Source organism: Cephus cinctus, unplaced genomic scaffold (genome assembly GCF_000341935.2).
Source record: "Cephus cinctus unplaced genomic scaffold, Ccin1 Ccin1_scaffold1623, whole genome shotgun sequence".
In the NCBI taxonomy this organism is placed as follows: Eukaryota; Metazoa; Arthropoda; class Insecta; order Hymenoptera; family Cephidae; genus Cephus; species Cephus cinctus.
The window spans coordinates 49,501-69,698 of NW_014333907.1; the positions used below are offsets into that span (position 1 = coordinate 49,501).

A 20,198-nucleotide genomic window follows, 5' to 3' on the forward strand; every position below is an offset into this window, starting at 1 on the left:
TATTTCGCAAAACCGTTTATTCATTTTATTTCTCCATTCACGTTATAAAAATTACATTAAGATTGTGTAATAACCGTCATATTTCATCGTTTTTTTACTTACTAATTATCTATATAATTCAATATATATCGTTGAAAAAACGACTAGTGTATTAAATTTCAGTACGTGCTAAAGATTATCAAAAAAATTGACCCAGTCAAACAATTCTTATTCTGGTCAACAGAAAGTACATAGTACAATAATAAATACACATATGTATCTTTGGAAGATTAATTCTATTCGATGTTTAGCAGCATAATTGCAATAATTATTATCTTGAAATGTGCAATGATAGAGTTATGACACGTAAGAAATTTTTGTGCGTCTGTTTGTTCCCATTCAAAATATACATTTTGTTTTGTCATTGTCGTTAGTACACATATACATCTACATATATTTCTGTATTAGATCCAAATTAACGATATCCCAGGCCAGTCCCATTGGATTGTCCCATACATTACGAATTCTTAAATACAATTGTGAACACAACGTTTTCATAGTATTTTATCGACTTTCAAAGAGACAACTTTTTTCAATTAGACATTTGACTTTCGGAATTAAATTACACTAGAAACGGGGGTCATAGTTTTTCTCTCGGATAGCCCTGTATCCTTTTTAATTTCTTTAACGCACATTTAGCTGCCGTGCACTTAGCGATTCTGTAATTTCTCCCAATTCCTTTAAAGGACCCTTTCCCAAAAACGTCTACGGTTACACGAACCCTACGTCCATCAGCAAGTTTCTCAGGTTTTCCGAACTTTGCGGTCTCGGGTTCCAACTCCAGTAACTCCCGAATTGGTGATTTAGGAACATTGGTACTGAATTGCTCTACAGAACATGATAGATGTTTTATAAAATGTTATGAGATAAAAAATATAAGTAAATAGATTGCGCACCAATTTCGGACTTCATTATTCTGTAATAGACACTCCAAACTGCGTCGAGAGACATTCCACTGTCTAGGTATATTGCACCAGCCAAAGACTCGAAGACGTCACCCAATGCCTTTGGTACTTCCACATCTTCAGCCTCTTCACATTCTTCTTCTCCAATCAAATAATACTAAGATCATAATATTATTTTATACTTGATCATAATATATATATATATCGCAATTAATGGTTCACCGTTTAAGTTACTTCATGAACTTAATATTAGTCAAGTCAGTCCTTACCTCCTCACTAATAGAATGACCATTTTCTTCTTGAATCCTGACAAATCGATCGATAACAACACTTAATCCAGGTGACAGATGACGAAAATATTTATGAAATCCACATCGAACAGCCAACGAGGCGAATATAGTATTATTCACCAGAGCTGATCTTAAATCCGTCAAAGCACCCGGGGAGTGTTGTCGCGAATCCTCATATAAGTGTCTTGTTATTAAATAATCTAATTATCAAAATTAGTTAGCTTCTCCATATTAACATCGAGTAATAAAAAACGAATGAAATTCATGTAATACCTAGTACAGCATCTCCTAAGAATTCCAAACGCTGATAACAGTCTGTCAACCTGTTTGGTTGATAAGATGCGTGGGTGAAAGCTTGCAAAAGGTAACTCGTATCCTGAAATTTGTATCCTATATTTTCCTCTAACTGATTATATCCATCAAGCATCGTTTTCAATTCGCGTTCCGGATCAGGCGTGTGTCTCAGTAAAGGATATTGTGGTTCCTCTAATTTGCCATAGCGTATCTGTAACATAAAACAGAAAATTGCATACACATAACTAATTAATAGTTTGTTTAAAATATATATTTAACATTAATTAGTAGCTAACCTGTGTCCATATGGTTTTACCATACTCATTTATTCTTTTAACGTATGGCGTACTCCCAGGATATCTTTCTACAGGTTCAGTATCCTGAAATATACACACTTCTTCCGTTGGTAAGACATGAATTCCTAACCAGGCCATAAAAAGTAAAGCACCCCTGGGGCCGCAAGCAATTAAGTATGCTCCAATTAATGCTTCCACGCAATCGGCTATGCTTTTGTCTGGGATACTATGCTGTGTGATTAGATTATACGGTATAAAACACCGAAAAGTATCTAGATCATTTGTTAAACAGCTTTCATTTTTATCTAGCTCGATTCTCATGATTCCTAACTTGTGCTCCGTCTCGCGAACCAACTGAGTGATGTCAGTTGGATTGACAGCTTGAAGAGCTGGAATGTCTGCCTGATTCCAAAGCGTGGATGGCACACCAGATTCGATTAACGCTTGTTCCAATTCTCGAGGTACGTAGTAACAGGGTGGCAGCCAATTATCATGAGGTTCAAATTTTGTTGCTATCATACTTTCTCCAAGCATTTTTTGTCGTCCCAGTCGATAAAGGTTCAAATTGCTTACCTGAAAGAAAAATAACGTGCGCAGATATCGTAAGAGAGTTAGAATGAATAACTTGTCAAGATGAATGACATACCTGCTTTGAACGAAGGTGGCTCAATTTCCCTTCGTGTATATTATCATAAGTACAATATAAATATGTAGTAATAGCGTATTTTAGAAAAGAATCGCCTATTGTTTCTAATCGTTCTAGATTGATACCATCATTAGCATTAGACATCGTTAATGCCTGTAGTATCAAGCTAGGACTTGGACCTGGATGTCCTTTTAATTCTGGTTGATAATCGAAACTGAATAAACTTTCCTCTTTATGAAATGTCAGGGCGGATGTGCTCGGTCGCTTTTTCACAGGCGCTACTTCATGCTTTTTCTTTAATACTTCATTTTTAAAATTTTCGACTACCTTAGCAATATATTCTGTATACTTAGCGTTCGGTTCTTTCCCATCAGCTTGATTGTTGAGAGAATTTTTTCTTTTAATTGTGATTTCATCGGAACCGGATATAAAAGAACCATTGTCAATGATCTCCCTTTCTTTCTTTTGTGCAAACTCATAGTGTGTCGCTTTATGTTTTTCCAACAAGGAATCGTTCATATTCTCGAGACAGGTCCAAGTATTCTCATCTGAACTTCTCTCGACCTCGAGAAGGTCCAAGATCTTTTTATTGATTTCTCGTTTGCAAATTTGATTCTCATCTTCCACAGCTTCCGCGACATTTTCTCCCATGTACGCTATTCGTAAACCTCTACTTTCATCTTCACTTTCATCAGAAAAATCAATTAATCCCTCGCTACAAGTATCATCTGATTCGTAACCGTCCAGATCAGAATCACATGCTGGAGAACCATATCGAATATCATTCCAACTAAAATCTGGCTGTAATACTGTCAAATTCATGGGGAAGGATTTAATATTTTCAGAATTAAATTCCATTGAATTCATAGCCATTTCATTGGACCAAGTGCCAATTTCTAATTCATTATCTTTTGATTCCTCAATTTCCTCTAGCTCAGGGTCAATGGTTTCTTTAGATATTGCTGATTCGTCTAAACTATCTTTGTCATATGCTAATTTATTTTCAATCTTATCACTAATGGAACTTTTATCAACGTCAATGTTATTTCGAACTGCTTCATTCTTAGATTCATTAGCTTTTTCAGTCTCTTTTGATTTCTTTAATACTTCAGCTAAGCTCCAACCAAAATCTAACGGTGGCCACTCGAAATCTAAGTAATAATGTCATTAAATAAATAGATCGTATAAGAATATAATTATTATTTGAAACTTACTTGAATTCAGATGTACTTGGCCTAAATTTATTGTCCGTGCTACTTGACATCGTATTTGATTTGCAAGAAGCAATGCATTAATTCTGTAAAGGATACAAGGTAGGCATACAGCCTGTCTCCATAAGGAAGCCGGAAATGGATGTATTGCACATAATTCCGCAACTAGAATCTGTTTTTGTTCTAAATTCTCACGTTTGGCTCTTTTCGTTTCTTCGCTACTAGTTGGCAGAGCCACTCCCTTACGATTAACATATCTAAAAAAGACGTAAACTTAGAAACACTACTATTTTTATTTTCTTCCCTTTACGTGATGCTGACCTGGGTGTAAGGAAGTTCAATCTAGCTGACGTATGATCTACATCTAATAAAGGTTGATTGAGATTTTGTATCTGTATATTATATTTCTTTAAATAATATTCTTCAAATGTACTGTAATCCGCACCAGGAAACGAAGACTTTGGGTTCAAGTTGCCACAAATTTCAGCAACATAAAAATACTGCACAAGAATATTAAATTATAAATTAAACATATTAATTTTTACTTAGGTGTTACTAATGGAGTACCTGTGGTTGATCTTGATTCCTATACCATGGCATTATAACAGCATCGTGATACTTGCTGGGATCAAATTTAAAATACTTCCTATCTTTTTCAGGAACTTGATTAGGTACAGTATTTCGATTTTTATAAATACAATCAAGAAAATCCCAGTCTACATTCACATCAGGTCCATTCTCTGTTATGACTAAAATTAATTCAGAGATACAAAAAATGTAAACTCTATGTTAAATAACAAGCACTAACCTGTTTTTACAGGAACTATGATGTAAGAATTTTCTGAGGCGTTTGGATCGAACAACATCAAATACTTCTGTAATCTTAAAACGTTAGTAAATGTATAATTAAGGAAAGCCGCAACTCTTTCTATTTGCACTTCATCTAATATTACTGTCTCTTTACTAAGTTTTAATTTTACGTGTACTTCTCCCGATCTCGTGTAAATTGGAAATGGGCATAGCTGAAAGCAAAAAACTTTGTTTTACACAAGTCAACTAAATTAGTGATATACTCAATAAATACCTTAGGGATTTCCTTTAAAGTTAAAATGCCAAATCCAATAGCGGATTCTTCTGGAGGATAAATGCGCCGACCTCTTGTGTTTTGCTCCTCTGGTAACGGACAACTTAGCATCATATTAATATGATACAAATAGGAAGGTACTCCTATTATGGGTCTGCAATCTGTTAATGCTTCAGCAGTCTAAAAAGTCAATATTCAGATAATTTTATTTTTTTTTAAATATACGTATATGTATGTAAAAATACAGGAAATCAAAATGTACCTTCTTATAATAATATTGTCTACGTTTTGTCGTACCAGGTCGAGCTTCAGAAAAATCCGCTTTACTCTCATCTGGCAAAGCCGGTACTTCTGCATCCTCAGGCTTAGCTTTAAAATTTTCTTTACCAATTGGTAATAGATTATCATCAATCTCATTCTCTCTGTGTAATTTTACGCACAATTGTAATGCTGCCAGGCGTCGGGCCATTGCTCTATTTGGCATTGGGTACGACTACGATATTTAAAAACAATACATCAGATCAGACATAAAATATTCCTCAAAAATAGAAATTATACTCACAGAAACAACGTATTTTACAGGTGAGTTAATAGGGAGTCTCAAAGAACAAATATACATAATTGTATTGTCTATATCGACTGTGTCTATAAACCACTCAGGAGTTAATCTCGTAAAAGTGTCACTGGGTAACTTGGCACAATATCTAAAAAAAATTTTTAATATTTTTTAATATATAGTGGATACTTGCCAACATCTTCCTAGTGGGCTCTTTTGTCGTACCTATTCACTAGTGAAATAGCAGAGTTAAATGAGACACTGGGAGCGTCATCAACATCCAGTGGTTTGTACTGTGGTATCATAGCTGCATATTTATCAGCTTCGAGTTCTTCCTCCTCCGTTGGCTCCTTGTTCGAGCATTTTGTTAATAGGATCTATGAAAGAGATTTGTACTCCGCCTATTCGGTCACTATATGCAATAAGATTTGCCTATCCTGAGAAATAGAAAATTAACGAACCTTTTCGATGTAGTGATATTGAGCAAGTCGCCAGACACATATTTTGGATTCCTTTTCAGGTACTAATAATACATGGAGTGCATCTATCGCTCTGGCTCTACTCTTACATTGCACGTATGACTGATAACTCTTTGGAAAGTCGTATCTCATAACAAAGTTACATTTTGGAATATCAATACCTTTATAAACAAAGAGTAAATAATTATAAAGTATCATGAATCTCCAGCCTAATGTTTTGTAGTTTTTAATGAATACCAACCTTCTTCTAATATAGAAGTCGCAATTAAAAGATTACACTCGTGAATTCTAAACCGTTTTAAAACTTCTTCCTGCTTTCTGTGTTCCATTTCCACGTCACGTGCATAACTCATATCATCTACAGTCTTCTCGATCGTATATAACGGTGACAGGAAGTGTAAATCCTGATCATGTTTGCACACTTCCTATAACATTTTCTTCCTTAATGTCATATCGAAAGGATTACAGGCATTGTTTGTTTTTATACAATTCTAATATGTTGCAACAGAAAACTAACGTACGTTTAATAAATAGAATAAGATTTTTGCAGTGAAAGCCCTGTCGACAAATATCACTCCGCATAAGAGATCAGGGTCTGTAACGCTACGTAAGTGACGGAGAGATTTCGGTGACCTCTTATATCCTTCTTCATGTGGTCTCCAATTACTTCCAAATTTTCGAAAATGCATATGATTTTCTCTTATAGGTATAAGTTCTTTATTACTTTCAGTTTTAACATTAGCATCTGTTAAGTATTCATAGGGTGAAGGATAAAAAAATAATTATATGTGAAACATTATTCTACTTACTTACCGTTATTTGCTTTATTGTCAATGTTATGTGAATCCTTGGAATGAAATGGAGTATAAGTTTTTAGAATTTTCAGCAGGCGGTGGACTTTTGGCATTGAAAATTGATAGATTCTTTCCCTTTCACTCAATCCTTCGAATTCACTTTCACAAAGAGCCCTAACAATAAAAAAAAATGTAAAAGCATTCAATTTGTTTTGATAATTTCCCAACCACCAAATGTATTATTTACCGAATCTTTATAAATACCGATGCCACCACATTAAACAACAGATAATGACGTTCATAAGGAGTTTTGACTTTCAGTTTTTCTGTCAGTATTAAGAGTGCTAGGGCTGCGCGATCGGCGCACCAAGGCCCCAATGTTCTTAAAACGTATAAGAAATCCTCTATCATTTCACAAGGCTTGTCTGTTGGATCAGGAATCTTTTGTATATCCTCAAGAAATTCCTCATTATATATTTCTGTTGGATCATAACGATGATCACGTAAAAATTCCATAGCATGCACGGCACAATTTTCTAAAGCCTCATGAAGGTTTCCTTTTTCGCCGTCTTTATATTCTACTATATACTCCTTTGGCTTTGGACTGTAACTGTTATCAATAGCTTAATATTAGATCTCATTTAACATAAGTTATAAAAACTTACCGTAATATAGAAAGAATGTCACTAGCAGTCTCAACCTCACAGTAGAAGGTATTTTCTACCTTTTCTATCTCCAATCCTAATACTCCAGGTTCTTCAGTTAAATTAAATAGAGGCACAGCAAGACCAATAATTCTAGGCCCATTCTTACATGATAAAAAGGTTTGCAAGACAATATTCAGATCACCATCTTTTAAAGATGCATGACACTGATCAACTACTACTAAGTTTATCTGACTGGGAAGAATATTTTGTACTTGCAACAGATGTGCACACACATCTGATGTTGTGACCAATACCTACATTTAATTAAATATACATAACATTTTTAATGTTAATAATAAATACCTCTCAGATAATTTCACTTACATTAGTATTGGTAAAATCATCCATAAATTCTTTTCCAGGGTTTTCATTGCAGACTAGTACTTTTAAATCAGTCAATTGCTGAACATAAGTGGCCTTTATTATGCATTTATCAAACTCCTTCAAAATATAAATTGCTCTTTTACCACCTTCGGCTATAGATCTGCAGAATATTTTTTATTAATAGCATGTTCAAATTTACCATTTTAATATACATTACCTTCTGTTATTGGTTGCTAATTCTTGAATTAACTTAATGACTATGAAAGTCTGCTCAGAATATTTCCCTAAGCATACTATTATATTTCTCTCCTTTGCTGCGTACAAAAGTTCCACCTATGGATAAGCAAATTATACTATTTAATATGAAAATGTAAATTACCATCTAAGATTTAACGAAATCTGAATCATTTGACCAGTATCATTTTCATCACACTCACTTGGTACTCTCTAGGAGTGAAAGACTTCGTGTAAACCTGATCGTTCAACGGAAATGCCATGGAAACTATGGCTTGAATAATCAATCTCCGTTTTTTACAATATTTCTATTATATTTTGATAGCAACTTTATACACGATTCCTAACATTTGGAGAACTATTCTGTCAAACGTTTTAATCGTGTTAGGTTATTTCAAACATCTGACCATGGAGACTAGAGTAGAGGAGTCCCATCCAGTCCTATCTCTAATAGGGGAATCAACGAAAAAATGACACCAGAAATGCGTCGAAATAAGAAATTCACTATTTCGCCGATGACGTCGCTGTTGTCAATAACTAACCTATGTATAGATTAGAAGCCATGTAGATTATATATATATGTATATCTTTTCGCCCGGTACTCTCCCCACCATCGGCGGTTTCACTAGCGGAGTCAGCGCCGCAAGTGTCGTTTCGGACAACCTCAATTTTAACAGCTTTTCGGTATCATACCTTATGTACAGAGATAGGACTCCTCTACTCTAGTCTACATGCATCTGACCAACATCACCAACATTCACCATAGATCTAGCCATGATCTAGGGTATGAAAAACAGAGATGAGTAGGGATATGCACAACGCTACGGCAGAGATGAGTAGGGAGATGCACAACGCTACGGTTTTAGACGATATCAAAAACATGGCCCTAAATCGAAGCGGCGAGTCCGGCAGTAGGATTTTGTGATCATCACCACTATCGATGTTACAGATTCCACTGTAACCGTGCGGGTCATAAGTATTGATGATCATAGAGATCCAAATGATAAACAAATTGTTAAAAAGTGAACAAAGAAAACAATTTTATCGATCACATAAAAGTTTATAATAAATAAATCAAAACTGGATTCAATTGTCACTAAAAGAGGTAAGCTAGACTTAGATTACAGAGTGATAATAAGATTCAGGATATCATAATGGCGTGCAGAGAAGTATGGTATTCTGAAAAGTATTAAGTATTTGAATAAGTGTTCATGTAGTTGACATTGACATGAGTTTAAAGAAGAGATTTTCAGTATATGAATCGCTAGCTAATAAAGATAAATAAGTTTATCGTTATCTGACAATAAAAGGTCCTTGAAGGTTAGTGTTGACTTAAATCTGCACAAGCGTGTAATTGGTAACTACTGGTTGTGGCTCTGTTTACCTGCATGCAATAGACTGACACAACTGTGCTCACAGTACTGGTAGTAAATTTGAAATGTGACAATAGTAAATTATTTTTTTGGGGTCGATTGTGTAATTCAAACGTACTAAAAATACGAAAAGGGAATAGCTGTTAGCCAATCGTTCTGCTCGTCTTCTTTAGAACTTAACACGTGATTGGCTAACAGCTATTCACTTTCCGTATTTCCACTACATTAGAGTACATATGTTCCACCGTGTAGGATTGAAATATAGTTAACCAATCAAGTTAGCTTATTCCGCTGAAATCTAGTTTTTAATTGGTTAACTCTATTTGAACCCTACACGGTAGAAACATAGGCTTAGTTTCCACCGTGCAGGGTCGAAATAGAGTTAACCAATCAAGTAGCTTATTCCGCTCAAATCTCGTTTTTAATTAGGTAATTCTATTTCAACCCTGCACGGTGGAAACAGCCATATGTAGTTACACAATCGACCCCCTGAAAACGAAATTTGATTCATTCATGCATTTCATTTAATCCGGCAAAATGAGAATCTGTTATTTAATCATTTTTATTATATAGTCATCTCAAGTTAAATAAAAATCATTTCTTTACTTGATAAAGAAGTGTAACTCATGTAACAAAGCATACCTTCAAGTAAAAAACCTATAAGAAATATTTTTTTTTATTATATTATAATATACATTTATGACAGTACTTGAAATAACTTTGAAATCGTAAAAATCAGTTATACTTAATTACACTCTACTTATAGGAGGATTGTTAACATGTTCTTGTATATAGGCTCGCGTAACAATACACTTTGGCATATTACAAGAACATGGAATGTCATGTTCTGCATCTGCAGGATCCAACATGATAAATTCAATATTGTAACGCCTTGAATTCACTAAATCATGATGCAAAAACATTTTGAATGCAATAGCTTCTCCTTTTTTAACATCAATAGTAGATGGTAAAACTATTACCGTTTGTTTCCAATGAGTTTCTTCATCCATAGGGCTTGTGGGTAATTCACTACCATTTGGAAATTCAACTACAAACCATATGCAAGCTCCTTGATAGTTACCATCCTTAGTACAAGGGAAAACCCATTCATTGCCACCTAAATGACTTAGGTCTTCATCGGAGACCTCCTTCAAATCCAACCAAGCTATCAGTTTACCTTCTGATAGTAAATCTTGTGGCTTTACTGTTAAAACTTCTGGTTTTAAAGGCTTTGTTTCCCTGTATTTTTTTCCTACACACCTGTAATGACAGAAGTATATGATACAAAAAGCAATTGTTCCATAATGATGAAAATATATTAGTACTATTGTCGATTATTATTACTTCATGCTCACTCCATATACATTGTTCCAGAAATCGAAGAAAGATGGTAATTGACAAGGAGCTGCATAAAGCTTTGCTATTGATGGAAACATGAAACCTTCTGGTTTTAAATAACGATCTCTTGCTACAATAACTGAGTTAAGCATTCCTTCATGCACCAAGTAAAATCCCATCCATTCTGATACTAAAATATCTACTTTCTCTATAACATTTGCATCAAGATCTTCGACTTTATTGTGAATAACTTGCACGACATTTTCAAAATTATTTTCGATCACTACTTCCTTTGCTAGTATAGCTAATTTGCTTGCTTCTACTGCATAAACTTTTTTTGCTCCTGCCTGAGCACAAAATATTGATAATATACCTGCAATGTATACAATATATTGATCAATAAATGATACTAGTAATAAAAAATATTGCATATCATATATATTGTAATATTCTTGATTATTCAAAGTGTCTAATACCAGTCCCAGCCCCGACATCCATTACAACTTTATTCTTGAATTTTTCGCGCCATTCAAATATGGCCTTGCGGTAAGCAAAAGTCCGTGGATTATCATCCAGCATGAGATGATGTACCTGAACACGGGTAAAAAATGTTAATTATTTAAGATATGCTATTAAAATCGGTATAACCTACGTTAAGTTCTTCATAACTTCGAAAGTATTCATCCACACTGTCTCCTTCTTGCATTTCTCGTTAGTAATATTAACAGAACCAAAGCACGAGGATGGCCGGTCACAAATAATATGGAAAGGTTCGTATTTGGCGTAGATGTCGACAATATCAAGTACGATAAAATAATCCACCGGCAAATATTCAAGATTGCTTTATATAATACAAATTGAAAGACTGACCATGTATTCTACCATCAATCCCTATTAAACATGTATAATGAAAATATAGCGTATAACAATTTAAAATTCAAATATATTGTTTCAATATATTTTGTACTTAGTTATAAGACATTGTATTATAATTTAAATAAACTAAAATTTACTAACAGTTCCTTTTTTCTTAGTTAATAATATTACAGTTAACGTATAAGAGAAAAAATGTATAATAATGCTATATACCACGAAGAAAAAATTATTACACTTTATTATAACATTATTATTATTATTACATAGTTGTAGTCTAGGGAATTTCATTTCCTGCATTTTATGTAGGTTTCTCACATACATATTCATATCTCAGTGGAGATAAACGTATAAGAAAATTATATGTAGATATATATATATATATATATATATATTTTTACAACTGTTGGACTGTGCGTCGTAATTATTACAATTATTACCGTTTCATACTTTGTGCAGAATTGTTTATCTTTGCTTTACAATTTCTATAATTTGGTATAAATAAGGATAAAAACGATACAATCGATGGACATTCATTGCTCACCGTGTGTACATACTAGATAATGTGTATATACGCGTAACTAAGTTTAAAAGACAATTTCTTGGTAATTACAGAAAAGTAAACACAAACCTGGAAAAATGGAATATGACGAAACATTGGGGAATCCTGCAAAACGAAGGTACAGAATAAAGTTTTTATATTATATATCATATCAGTGCATGGTTTCAAGAATATTCTCGTTATGTTCACTATTTTCCCTGTCATTATTTATAGTTTATTGTAATTAGAAGTATTTTTATAATAAATCACACTACAAATATTTTAATGATTGTATAACATGAATTTGCTGTCTCCAGTTGAATTTACTCAGTATATTTATATATTTAATAAATTAGGTTATAAGAAGTTTCATCGTTCTTTTGTATTTGGAGTATTGCACTTAATAATGTAGTATGTTTTGTGCATGTACAATACTGTACAGTTGTAATTGATCAGTCATACAACTAAGGTCATTCACCTTTCTAAGCATGAAAGCATAGAATAATAGAATCAATAAAACTGTATAGGATGTTAGAATCCTAAATAGTACAAGTGTTTTTCTTCTATTGTTCATAGGAAACTATCAGGGGGATATAGAAGTTACTCAAGGCTATCTGTGAATAAACAAACTAAGTCTGAGTTGCCCATGCAAAAAATATCATTGCTCCAATGCAGCAATAAAAAGGATATTAAAAATAATAAACGTGTGGAATTTGATACATTTATACCTCTGCGGCAAGGTAGTTCAACAAATATGTTTGAAGATAACATATTGTTACCTAGAAAACCAATACAATCACATTTGCCAATTATTAAAGAAAAGAAAGGAATACAACATTCTTCAAGTAAAACCAAAATAGATACAGAGAATTTTCTGCCTATCATCAATGATAGCCAAGAAAAAGGTATTATGAACAATATTAAAATTCTAGAATTGACTGATAAATTAGTTTCACTTTAAACAGGAAACAGAAATTTTACTAAGAAAAAAACCAGAAGTACTAAAAATGTGTTGTATACAATAGGTACCTCTCTACCACATAATAAAGATAAAAATGCTTTTGAAAATAAAAATGCTACTGATACACTTACTAGTTCCGAAGAAGAAGCCTCATTTTGGACAAGTATGGGAAAATCAGTTTCCAATAAAGCAAAGTTGTATTCAGATAAAAATGATGCTTCAACTGAAGAAAGGATATTATCCAGAAATGTTGAAGTGTTGTCTGATACAGTAAAAAAGACCAACATATTTATAACATCAAATAAGACTGATGACATAATAATTCCAAAAATAAGTTTAAAAGAAAATAAGCTAAACAGAAAAATAAAACCATTTCACAAATCGAAAATTCCCAAATTGTTAAGTAAGAATTTCATGAACCAAAAGAAATGTTCTTTAGCGAAGAATCTCATGATACGAGATCATAATCATAATATTCCAATAAATTCTGTTGCAGAAAAGAGAGCAGTAGAAAATTTATCTAAAACTGATATTCCTGTATCAAATTTTGGTATCGCTGCTGCCAAAGCTCAGAAAAATGCACAAGTTGAAGTACAATCTAAAAGCAATGTTTCAAAGGTATCACAGAAAACAAAGATAAATGTTCCCAATAAACCAAGTACAAATAAAGTGAGATTTATGGATCCTTTAGTAACATCCAATGGATCAAAAGCACATATGACAAGAGAAATAAAACTTCTGTTAGATCAGAATAAATCGTTTGGATCTGATTTCATAAGTGATCTTGTAGTAGAGCCTGAAATAAATCGACGAACCAGTCTTAGGATGAGAGAAAGTAACGAATCGCCTCAAATTTATAATCTTAAATCTACAAAGGAGGAGAAGAACGTTAAACCAAAAAAACATAAACATAAACAAAATAAATTCTTAAATACTGCAACAGCGCAGAATTCTAAGACAATATCACTGAAAAGAAAAATGCGAAACAATATACAGACAACACCAACATCAAAATCTACTAAATTAAGGAATAATCAGAATAATAACTCTACAGAACACGTAATGCAACCAATCACTAATGTTACTATTAATAAACCAAATATGTCTATGGAGAGAAAAAGTAAATATACAAAATCAACAGCTAATATAGCTGTAATAAAAAGTCAAGAGGGAAACGATTTTTCAGCCGAAGATGAAAATATCGTTGAAAGTCAATTAGTACCCAATGAAAAAACTATTGAAAAAGACCGTTATACTAAACAGTCGAAAAGTCAAACAGATCAACTATTATCAGAAAAGTCGGAGACAAATGCGAATGGCAATAATGTACAGAACATAGAAGAATCAAATTCCTTAACACAAATAAAACACATTGGAACTGCTGTTTCACTTGAAAGCAATTATACAAAAGAAGCAGGAAGAAACGTGTTAAAAGAATCGAATATCGAAAAAGCTATTATAAAGATGAAGCCAAGGGGGCAATCCTGGTCACCTGGATTAAAACACGTGATATTGGATTCCGGTGATAATACTCCAGCAATTGGAGTACGAATGATGGTCGACATCCCATATAATGGAAAATCTGTTCAATTAGGTATATATACAGGGTGTTCGTTATGAAACGCACTGTAGTAACACTATTACATTCTTTTTCAAATTCTAATGAATACGTGTATTTTCATTTTTTATTTCATATATCAAAATTTCGAGATAATCAAGGTTGAAGTTGCAGTAATGCGACCAATCAGAACGCGTTTAAACGGAGCGTAGATGACGTCGCGAGCCAGCCCGCAAGACCTGCTTGCACTAGGCCAGTAACACTAAGAGTATCGTCGTTGTGTCCCTGTTTATCTGCATGTATTTGAGTAAGATACAAGAGACGATACTCTTAGTGTTATTGGCCTACTGTAAGCAGGCCTTGCGGGCTGTCTCTGGACGTCATCTACGCTCCGTTTAAACACGTTCTGGTTGGTCGCATTACTGCAACTTCAACCTTGATTATCTCGAAATTTTGATATATGAAATAAAAAATGAAAATACACGTATTCATTAGAATTTGAAAAAGAATGTAATAGTGTTACTACAGTGCGTTTCATAACGAACACCCTGTATATATACCTAATTGAACAGATTTTCCATTATATGGGATGTCGACCATCATTCGTACTCCAATTGCTGGAGTATTATCACCGGAATCCAATATCACGTGTTTTAATCCAGGTGACCAGGATTGCCCCCTTGGCTTCATCTTTATAATAGCTTTTTCGATATTCGATTCTTTTAACACGTTTCTTCCTGCTTCTTTTGTATAATTGCTTGTGTTACTACGGTGCGTTTCATAACGAACACCCTGTATATATATATATATTTGTATTTAAAATTACAATAATATATTTATATTTCAATATTACTGCTATTTATCATTATACTATTCTTATTTATTATAATATATTTAATGAATTGTAGAATGCTTGGCTGATTATGCATTAATATGCTCTAATTATAAACCAATTCCTGGAACAGAGGGTAATGTGGTTTATGGAAATGGATTACATACGGCTATGAACGATATATGTAGTGGTAACATAGAAATGAATCCAAACTCCTCCAAAGGAACACAAACTCCGAAACGTCACCATTTGGTAATCATACAAACATTTTATCCTATAAATAATAAAAATGGATTATTTATAAAACTGTTATTTTCAGATATTTTGTGTGATTAAAGGCACAGTAATTTTCACTATCCGTCATGCAAAAAAAAAAATTAGCACAGGAGCTCATTTTTTTGTACCCTGTGGTATATCCTATAACATTGAAAATATTGGAACTGAAAAGGCTGTCCTAAGTTTCTTTAAAATAACGAGAGGTTGTATTGCTTTAGATAGGTCTGCTTGATAATATGAAAAGGTTTTATATAGGGTGAGTCACCTAACGTTTGCACCTCAAATATCTTTATTGTTTCTATAGATACGTAAAATATGGTAAGGACAAAGTTGAATGATACAATAGGGCTGACATGATACCAAACAAAAATTTTGTTTTTATGTAATTTTTTAGAGATATCAAGGTCGCCTTGACTTTTTTTTAAATGGAACCACCCTTTTTTAAATACCTACAGTAATAGTACCTTTCATTAGGGATTCAGCGATTATAATCATTCCACATTCATTCAAGGTCAAGGGCAGAAAAAACGTATAAATTTTTGCAAGAAGATCTGCCAATTCTGTTACATGTCCCTTTATAAAATCATTATGATATGTGATACCATCATGACGGTTGTCCCGCTCATTATGCACGAGTAGCAAGAGAAACTTTGGATTCTCGATTTCCAAACCGATGGATTGGACGAGGCGGAACTGTTTCATGGCCAGCATGTTCGCCTGATTTAAATCCACTGGATTTCTTTTTATGGGGTCTACTAAAAGAGACCGTGTACATGGATGCTCCACCAACAGTTGAAGATATGCGTCAGCGTATCATCACAGCATGTACGAATATCACCTCGGATGTACTTATTAGAGTTCAACATTCCTTCAGAGCTCGTTTACAACAATGTATCGACGTAGACGGCCATCATTTCGAACATTATAAAATACAGGTATTCTACTTCCATATTTCAGTTTTATACGTTTTTTCTGCCCTTCACCTTGAATGACCTTGGAATAATTATGATTGCTGAATTCCTAATGAAAGGGACTATCACTGTAGGTATTTAAAAAAGAGTGGTTCCATTTAAAAAAGTCAAGGTGACCTTGATATCTCGAAAAAATTACATTAAAAAAAAATTTTTTTTTGGTATCATGTCAGCCCCTTTGTACCATTCAATTTTGTCCTTACCATATTTTACGTATCTATAGAAACAATAAAGATATTTGATGTGCAAACATTAGGTGACTCACCCGTTATATGGAATATCTGTATTATACAAAATATATGAGAGAATACTATGGTAAGAATCACTATAAACATTAATGTTGTTAATGCATATACAAGACTATAAATAACAAAATGTGTAATAAGTAATAACATAAAGCGTTGAAGAAGTCAAAAAGTATTAATATTTATTTTGAGATTACAATTTAAAATATTCAAGAGCAGCATTACACACGAATGCTGAATGTTTGTCTTCCATTTTTTCATCAGCGTTAAGATTATTGCAATGCATATCGGAAGATATGTAACAATATGGTTTGGAAGTGGATATATTGTGATGTACATTATAGGAACATATTGCTGTAAAAATCAAACCAGTTATACGTATATTATTATTTACAGTTATTTTCAATAACAAATTTGTTCATTCAGTTGGCCACATGAAAGTATTTTATCAAAACTAACTTTTATTTGGTTTAGATAAATATATAAATATACAAATCTTTTTCTGCATTCAATTCGGTTCCAATAAATATTATTCAATAAACATACTAAAATTTGGCTGATCGTTTCTCACCAACTTTTGTTTCTTTTTCCTTCATCATTCTTTTGAACTCTTCCTGCTTTTCTCTTTGTTTTCTTTTTCTTTCTAAACGCATAATCTCTTCAGCAGTCATAGCTGAAATTACAAAAGAATGTTGGCATAATCCACATAATTAGAACAGCAGTATCTAATTATTATATATTTTAGTCTAAAAACATTACCTGTATCCATATTCTGTACTGGCTTCACATTTGCAAATTTTTCGGATGGAGACTTAGATCTTGGATTGACATCTGAAACAATAAAAATTGCGTAATAATTGTCAAAAAAAGAACAATGATTTATTTTAAATGGTGTATACCATTTTTCAATGTTGGTAGATTAGGACTAATTGAACGAAAAGTGGGCTGAGGACGCGGCGGTACTATATTAACTGATGGTGCCGGACTTTGGGCTCGTAAAGGCGTGGAATGAACTGGTGGTCCCAGAGTTGCTTTTGTGAATTGTTGTGGGACTCCAATCGCAGATAAATTTGGAGTTTCAAGTTTGTCACTCGCAATATCCTTTATTCTTCTTTCAAATTCTCCACCAAAACATAATAGAACTTTCTTAAGTGCATTAGTAATTGATGCCTGCAGAATTGATACTTGTTTCAGTAGCTCATAATAAATAAAACAATTATGAAGAAGTATCATTTAAAATACATACAGATCTGGCACAGAAAATGGCCATGCCTTTTGTTAGTCCAGTTGCATTGCTATAGCCCATATCCTCATGAAATATTCCATTGCTAAGCTGAACTTTAACATAGGCTGCACAACCTGCATGATATTTACCACTAACATATTCAACAAAATCTGAAAGTTTAAATTTTAATTATATGACACATCATAATTGTAAATAATTGCATTATTGTGGAATGAGCTGAAATATATACCAACTGTTTGATTTGTAACAGAATGACTCCATTCCTTAGTACCAAATATTGTATTGGCTAATGCTATTAATTCATTATTTACATTGAGTGCATCCCCAATATCACATATATCGTTAGAACCAATTGAAGAACTGTTATCTTTCTGCTGTGGCTGCTGGAGTAAAATGATTTCTATTATTAAATTTTACATAGTATTGTGTAATATATAGTGCTGTTTATATAATAACAATTGAATTATTATAATTACAGAAGTACAAAAGAATGAAAACATTAATTAACTTATATGACAATAGCACAATAAAAGTTATAAACTTATTAATGACATGTCTGAGAGTTTAAAGTCTCTTACAAATATTATTCACATAATAAAAATAACAACAAAACCATAATCTTGTGGTAAATATTTTTAAAAACAATGGTCATAATTTACTTATAATTATTAACGAAAAATTGAATAACAATATATAATTATCATATTTTCTTCATGTTTTGATACTATTAAACGAGAATAAATGAAATCAAAGATTCAAGTACCTACATAAAAAATTGAAAATGATATAAACTATAAATAATTTTTTTACATACAATTTTGATACACGACGGAAAATCCTTTGCCATACTTTAGCAATATAAGCTTTCCTTTAATACAAACTTTTTCTTTTCATTCAAAAACAAGAAACGTACTTATTTACACTCTTAAAACGCGGGATAAACTGAACGACCATGGATCATGATGGACGCACAACATACCTGCATCGTGTAACTTGTACTATACACTTTTTCGTTGCAAGACTTGTATGTAAGACCTTCCTTCCTTCCTTTCCTTATGGCTGACTCCTCCAATGAGGAGATGTGCAGGGTATGTACAGAGATGAGTGGGGAGATGCACAACGCTCCGGTTTTAGGTTATACCAAAAGCATGGTGCTAAATCGTAGCGGCGAGTACGGGAGTAGGATTTCGTGATCATCGCCTCTGTCGATGTTACAGATTTCGCGTAGCCGCGCGGGTCATGATCATCGTTCCAGCCGATATTGCAGTCAGCGACAATGAATGGATTGCTCGGTGGTGGGGAAAAAGATGTCGCCCTTCACAATCCGTTCTTGACAAACAGGTGGGGCAGCAAGGTCTTCCATCCAACCGAACCCTAAACGTTTGTATGGACGTAATGCGCAAACAAATGTGTATATTCAAATAAATTTCAAAGTTATAAAAAATGCATAGAAATATTGGTTTTCACTCTTTACCTCTTATCATGCCGAAAATGAACATTAAAAAATGAATGGCGAAAATCGTTGGTAAATGAAACGACCGAGAACAGTTCAAAGAGAAATTTTGAAATATCATAGATAAATATCTATAATAAATTTAATTTAATATTAAACGAACATCCTGACTGAGTCAATAACCTGTCAAGATATAACGTCTCTGGTTATGGGTTCGATCCCCCATCAAGAACTCTTTTTTCATCTTCTTTTATTTTCATTTTACTACAAAAATTGTTCAAGGTTCCTCTCTTTTAACCTTTCTAGGTTGCCCAAACTTTATTTTAAGTTTATATATTTTTTTTAAATTTTATCTATGACAGAATTGACTAATATTTTAAACGCCCGCTCGTGCCGCGCGACCGGCGACTTGAGCGATTGCGGGTCCTGTCTCGCTGAGGGGTCTCCTATTGCTGTTACTGCTGCCGCTGGTTCTTATAATCTTATAAATACTTTTTATTTGCAATCTTCAGTTCCAGCGCCCAGTGTAAACTCAATAAGATTTACTATGAGAAAATAATTAGCTGACTTCGTTACCTGGAATCAATAATCTTGAGAAGCAAATATAGAAATGAGCATTATCACTGTCAGTAATTGTTCGTCCACGTGGAGAAAGGTGGCGCGAAAGTTCTT

The 20,198-nt window shown here is 33.2% G+C and overlaps 4 protein-coding genes across 17 annotated transcripts; 1 reads left to right on the forward strand and 3 right to left on the reverse strand.

Annotated features, from left to right (window-relative positions):
- Positions 1-2: 2 nt before the first annotated feature.
- On the reverse strand, positions 3-8,546 carry LOC107273482 (endoribonuclease Dcr-1). 2 transcript variants are annotated; one of them, XM_015751732.2, is made up of 23 exons: positions 8,063-8,546; positions 7,843-7,958; positions 7,626-7,785; positions 7,260-7,555; positions 6,842-7,204; positions 6,614-6,768; positions 6,322-6,545; positions 6,042-6,225; positions 5,783-5,961; positions 5,547-5,698; positions 5,328-5,469; positions 5,028-5,258; positions 4,766-4,945; positions 4,490-4,703; positions 4,249-4,421; positions 4,003-4,181; positions 3,685-3,938; positions 2,471-3,621; positions 1,825-2,397; positions 1,508-1,739; positions 1,214-1,434; positions 936-1,101; positions 3-867 (listed from the first exon to the last, which is right to left on the reverse strand). In XM_015751732.2, the coding sequence occupies exons 1-23, from the start codon at positions 8,120-8,122 to the stop codon at positions 620-622; spliced, it is 5,853 nt and encodes a 1,950-aa protein (XP_015607218.1). In that variant the 5' UTR covers positions 8,123-8,546; the 3' UTR covers positions 3-619. The 2 variants fall into 2 exon arrangements, with proteins under 2 accessions (XP_015607218.1, XP_015607216.1); XM_015751730.2 differs by having other exon boundaries at positions 4,249-4,430; positions 8,063-8,545.
- A 240-nt stretch (positions 8,547-8,786) lies between these two features.
- Positions 8,787-16,562, forward strand: LOC107273483 (putative mediator of RNA polymerase II transcription subunit 26). 6 transcript variants are annotated; one of them, XM_015751734.2, is made up of 6 exons: positions 8,787-8,964; positions 12,059-12,123; positions 12,561-12,889; positions 12,950-14,539; positions 15,412-15,587; positions 15,655-16,562. In XM_015751734.2, the coding sequence occupies exons 2-6, from the start codon at positions 12,083-12,085 to the stop codon at positions 15,841-15,843; spliced, it is 2,325 nt and encodes a 774-aa protein (XP_015607220.1). In that variant the 5' UTR covers positions 8,787-8,964; positions 12,059-12,082; the 3' UTR covers positions 15,844-16,562. The 6 variants fall into 6 exon arrangements, with proteins under 6 accessions (XP_015607220.1, XP_024946600.1, XP_015607219.1 ...); XM_025090832.1 differs by lacking the exon at positions 8,787-8,964 and adding an exon at positions 11,322-11,340; XM_015751733.2 differs by lacking the exon at positions 8,787-8,964 and adding an exon at positions 11,732-11,988.
- LOC107273485 (protein arginine N-methyltransferase 6) lies at positions 9,909-11,452 on the reverse strand. The gene is made up of 4 exons (XM_025090837.1): positions 11,223-11,452; positions 11,047-11,161; positions 10,577-10,943; positions 9,909-10,492 (listed from the first exon to the last, which is right to left on the reverse strand). Exons 1-4 carry the CDS (start codon positions 11,274-11,276, stop codon positions 9,982-9,984), a joined length of 1,047 nt encoding a protein of 348 aa, XP_024946605.1. The 5' UTR covers positions 11,277-11,452; the 3' UTR covers positions 9,909-9,981.
- A 426-nt stretch (positions 16,563-16,988) lies between the features above and the next one.
- On the reverse strand, positions 16,989-19,224 carry LOC107273486 (DNA repair protein RAD52 homolog). Of its 8 annotated transcripts, none has more exons than XM_025090843.1 (7): positions 19,053-19,224; positions 18,307-18,456; positions 18,074-18,222; positions 17,727-17,997; positions 17,587-17,658; positions 17,399-17,500; positions 16,989-17,181 (listed from the first exon to the last, which is right to left on the reverse strand). In XM_025090843.1, the coding sequence occupies exons 2-7, from the start codon at positions 18,332-18,334 to the stop codon at positions 17,021-17,023; spliced, it is 783 nt and encodes a 260-aa protein (XP_024946611.1). In that variant the 5' UTR covers positions 18,335-18,456; positions 19,053-19,224; the 3' UTR covers positions 16,989-17,020. The 8 variants fall into 8 exon arrangements, 7 of the variants coding, with proteins under 7 accessions (XP_024946611.1, XP_024946609.1, XP_024946613.1 ...); XM_025090841.1 differs by having other exon boundaries at positions 18,303-18,456; XM_025090845.1 differs by having other exon boundaries at positions 18,307-18,453; positions 19,053-19,181.
- Between the last annotated feature and the right edge of the window lie 974 nt (positions 19,225-20,198).

Coding starts and splice junctions, on each gene's coding strand:
- LOC107273482 (XM_015751730.2), bottom strand. CDS start 8,122: ATGGCATTTCCGTTGAACGATCAGGTTTACACGAAGTCTTTCACTCCT. Junction 6,226..6,321: donor TCTTATTCTATTTATTAAAC/GTACGTTAGTTT, acceptor AAAATGTTATAG/GAAGTGTGCAAACATGATCA. Junction 4,704..4,765: donor CTTTAAAGGAAATCCCTAAG/GTATTTATTGAG, acceptor TTTTGCTTTCAG/CTATGCCCATTTCCAATTTA.
- LOC107273485 (XM_025090837.1), bottom strand. CDS start 11,276: ATGCAAGAAGGAGACAGTGTGGATGAATACTTTCGAAGTTATGAAGAA. Junction 11,162..11,222: donor GAAGTTATGAAGAACTTAAC/GTAGGTTATACC, acceptor ACCCGTGTTCAG/GTACATCATCTCATGCTGGA. Junction 10,944..11,046: donor GGATGTCGGGGCTGGGACTG/GTATTAGACACT, acceptor TATACATTGCAG/GTATATTATCAATATTTTGT.
- LOC107273483 (XM_015751734.2), top strand. CDS start 12,083: ATGGAATATGACGAAACATTGGGGAATCCTGCAAAACGAAG. Junction 14,540..15,411: donor TGGAAAATCTGTTCAATTAG/GTATATATACAG, acceptor AATGAATTGTAG/AATGCTTGGCTGATTATGCA. Junction 15,588..15,654: donor CTCCGAAACGTCACCATTTG/GTAATCATACAA, acceptor TGTTATTTTCAG/ATATTTTGTGTGATTAAAGG.
- LOC107273486 (XM_025090838.1), bottom strand. CDS start 18,920: ATGGCAAAGGATTTTCCGTCGTGTATCAAAATT. Junction 18,223..18,302: donor TGTTACAAATCAAACAGTTG/GTATATATTTCA, acceptor TTAAACTTTCAG/ATTTTGTTGAATATGTTAGT. Junction 17,182..17,398: donor GGAAAAAGAAACAAAAGTTG/GTGAGAAACGAT, acceptor TGATTTTTACAG/CAATATGTTCCTATAATGTA.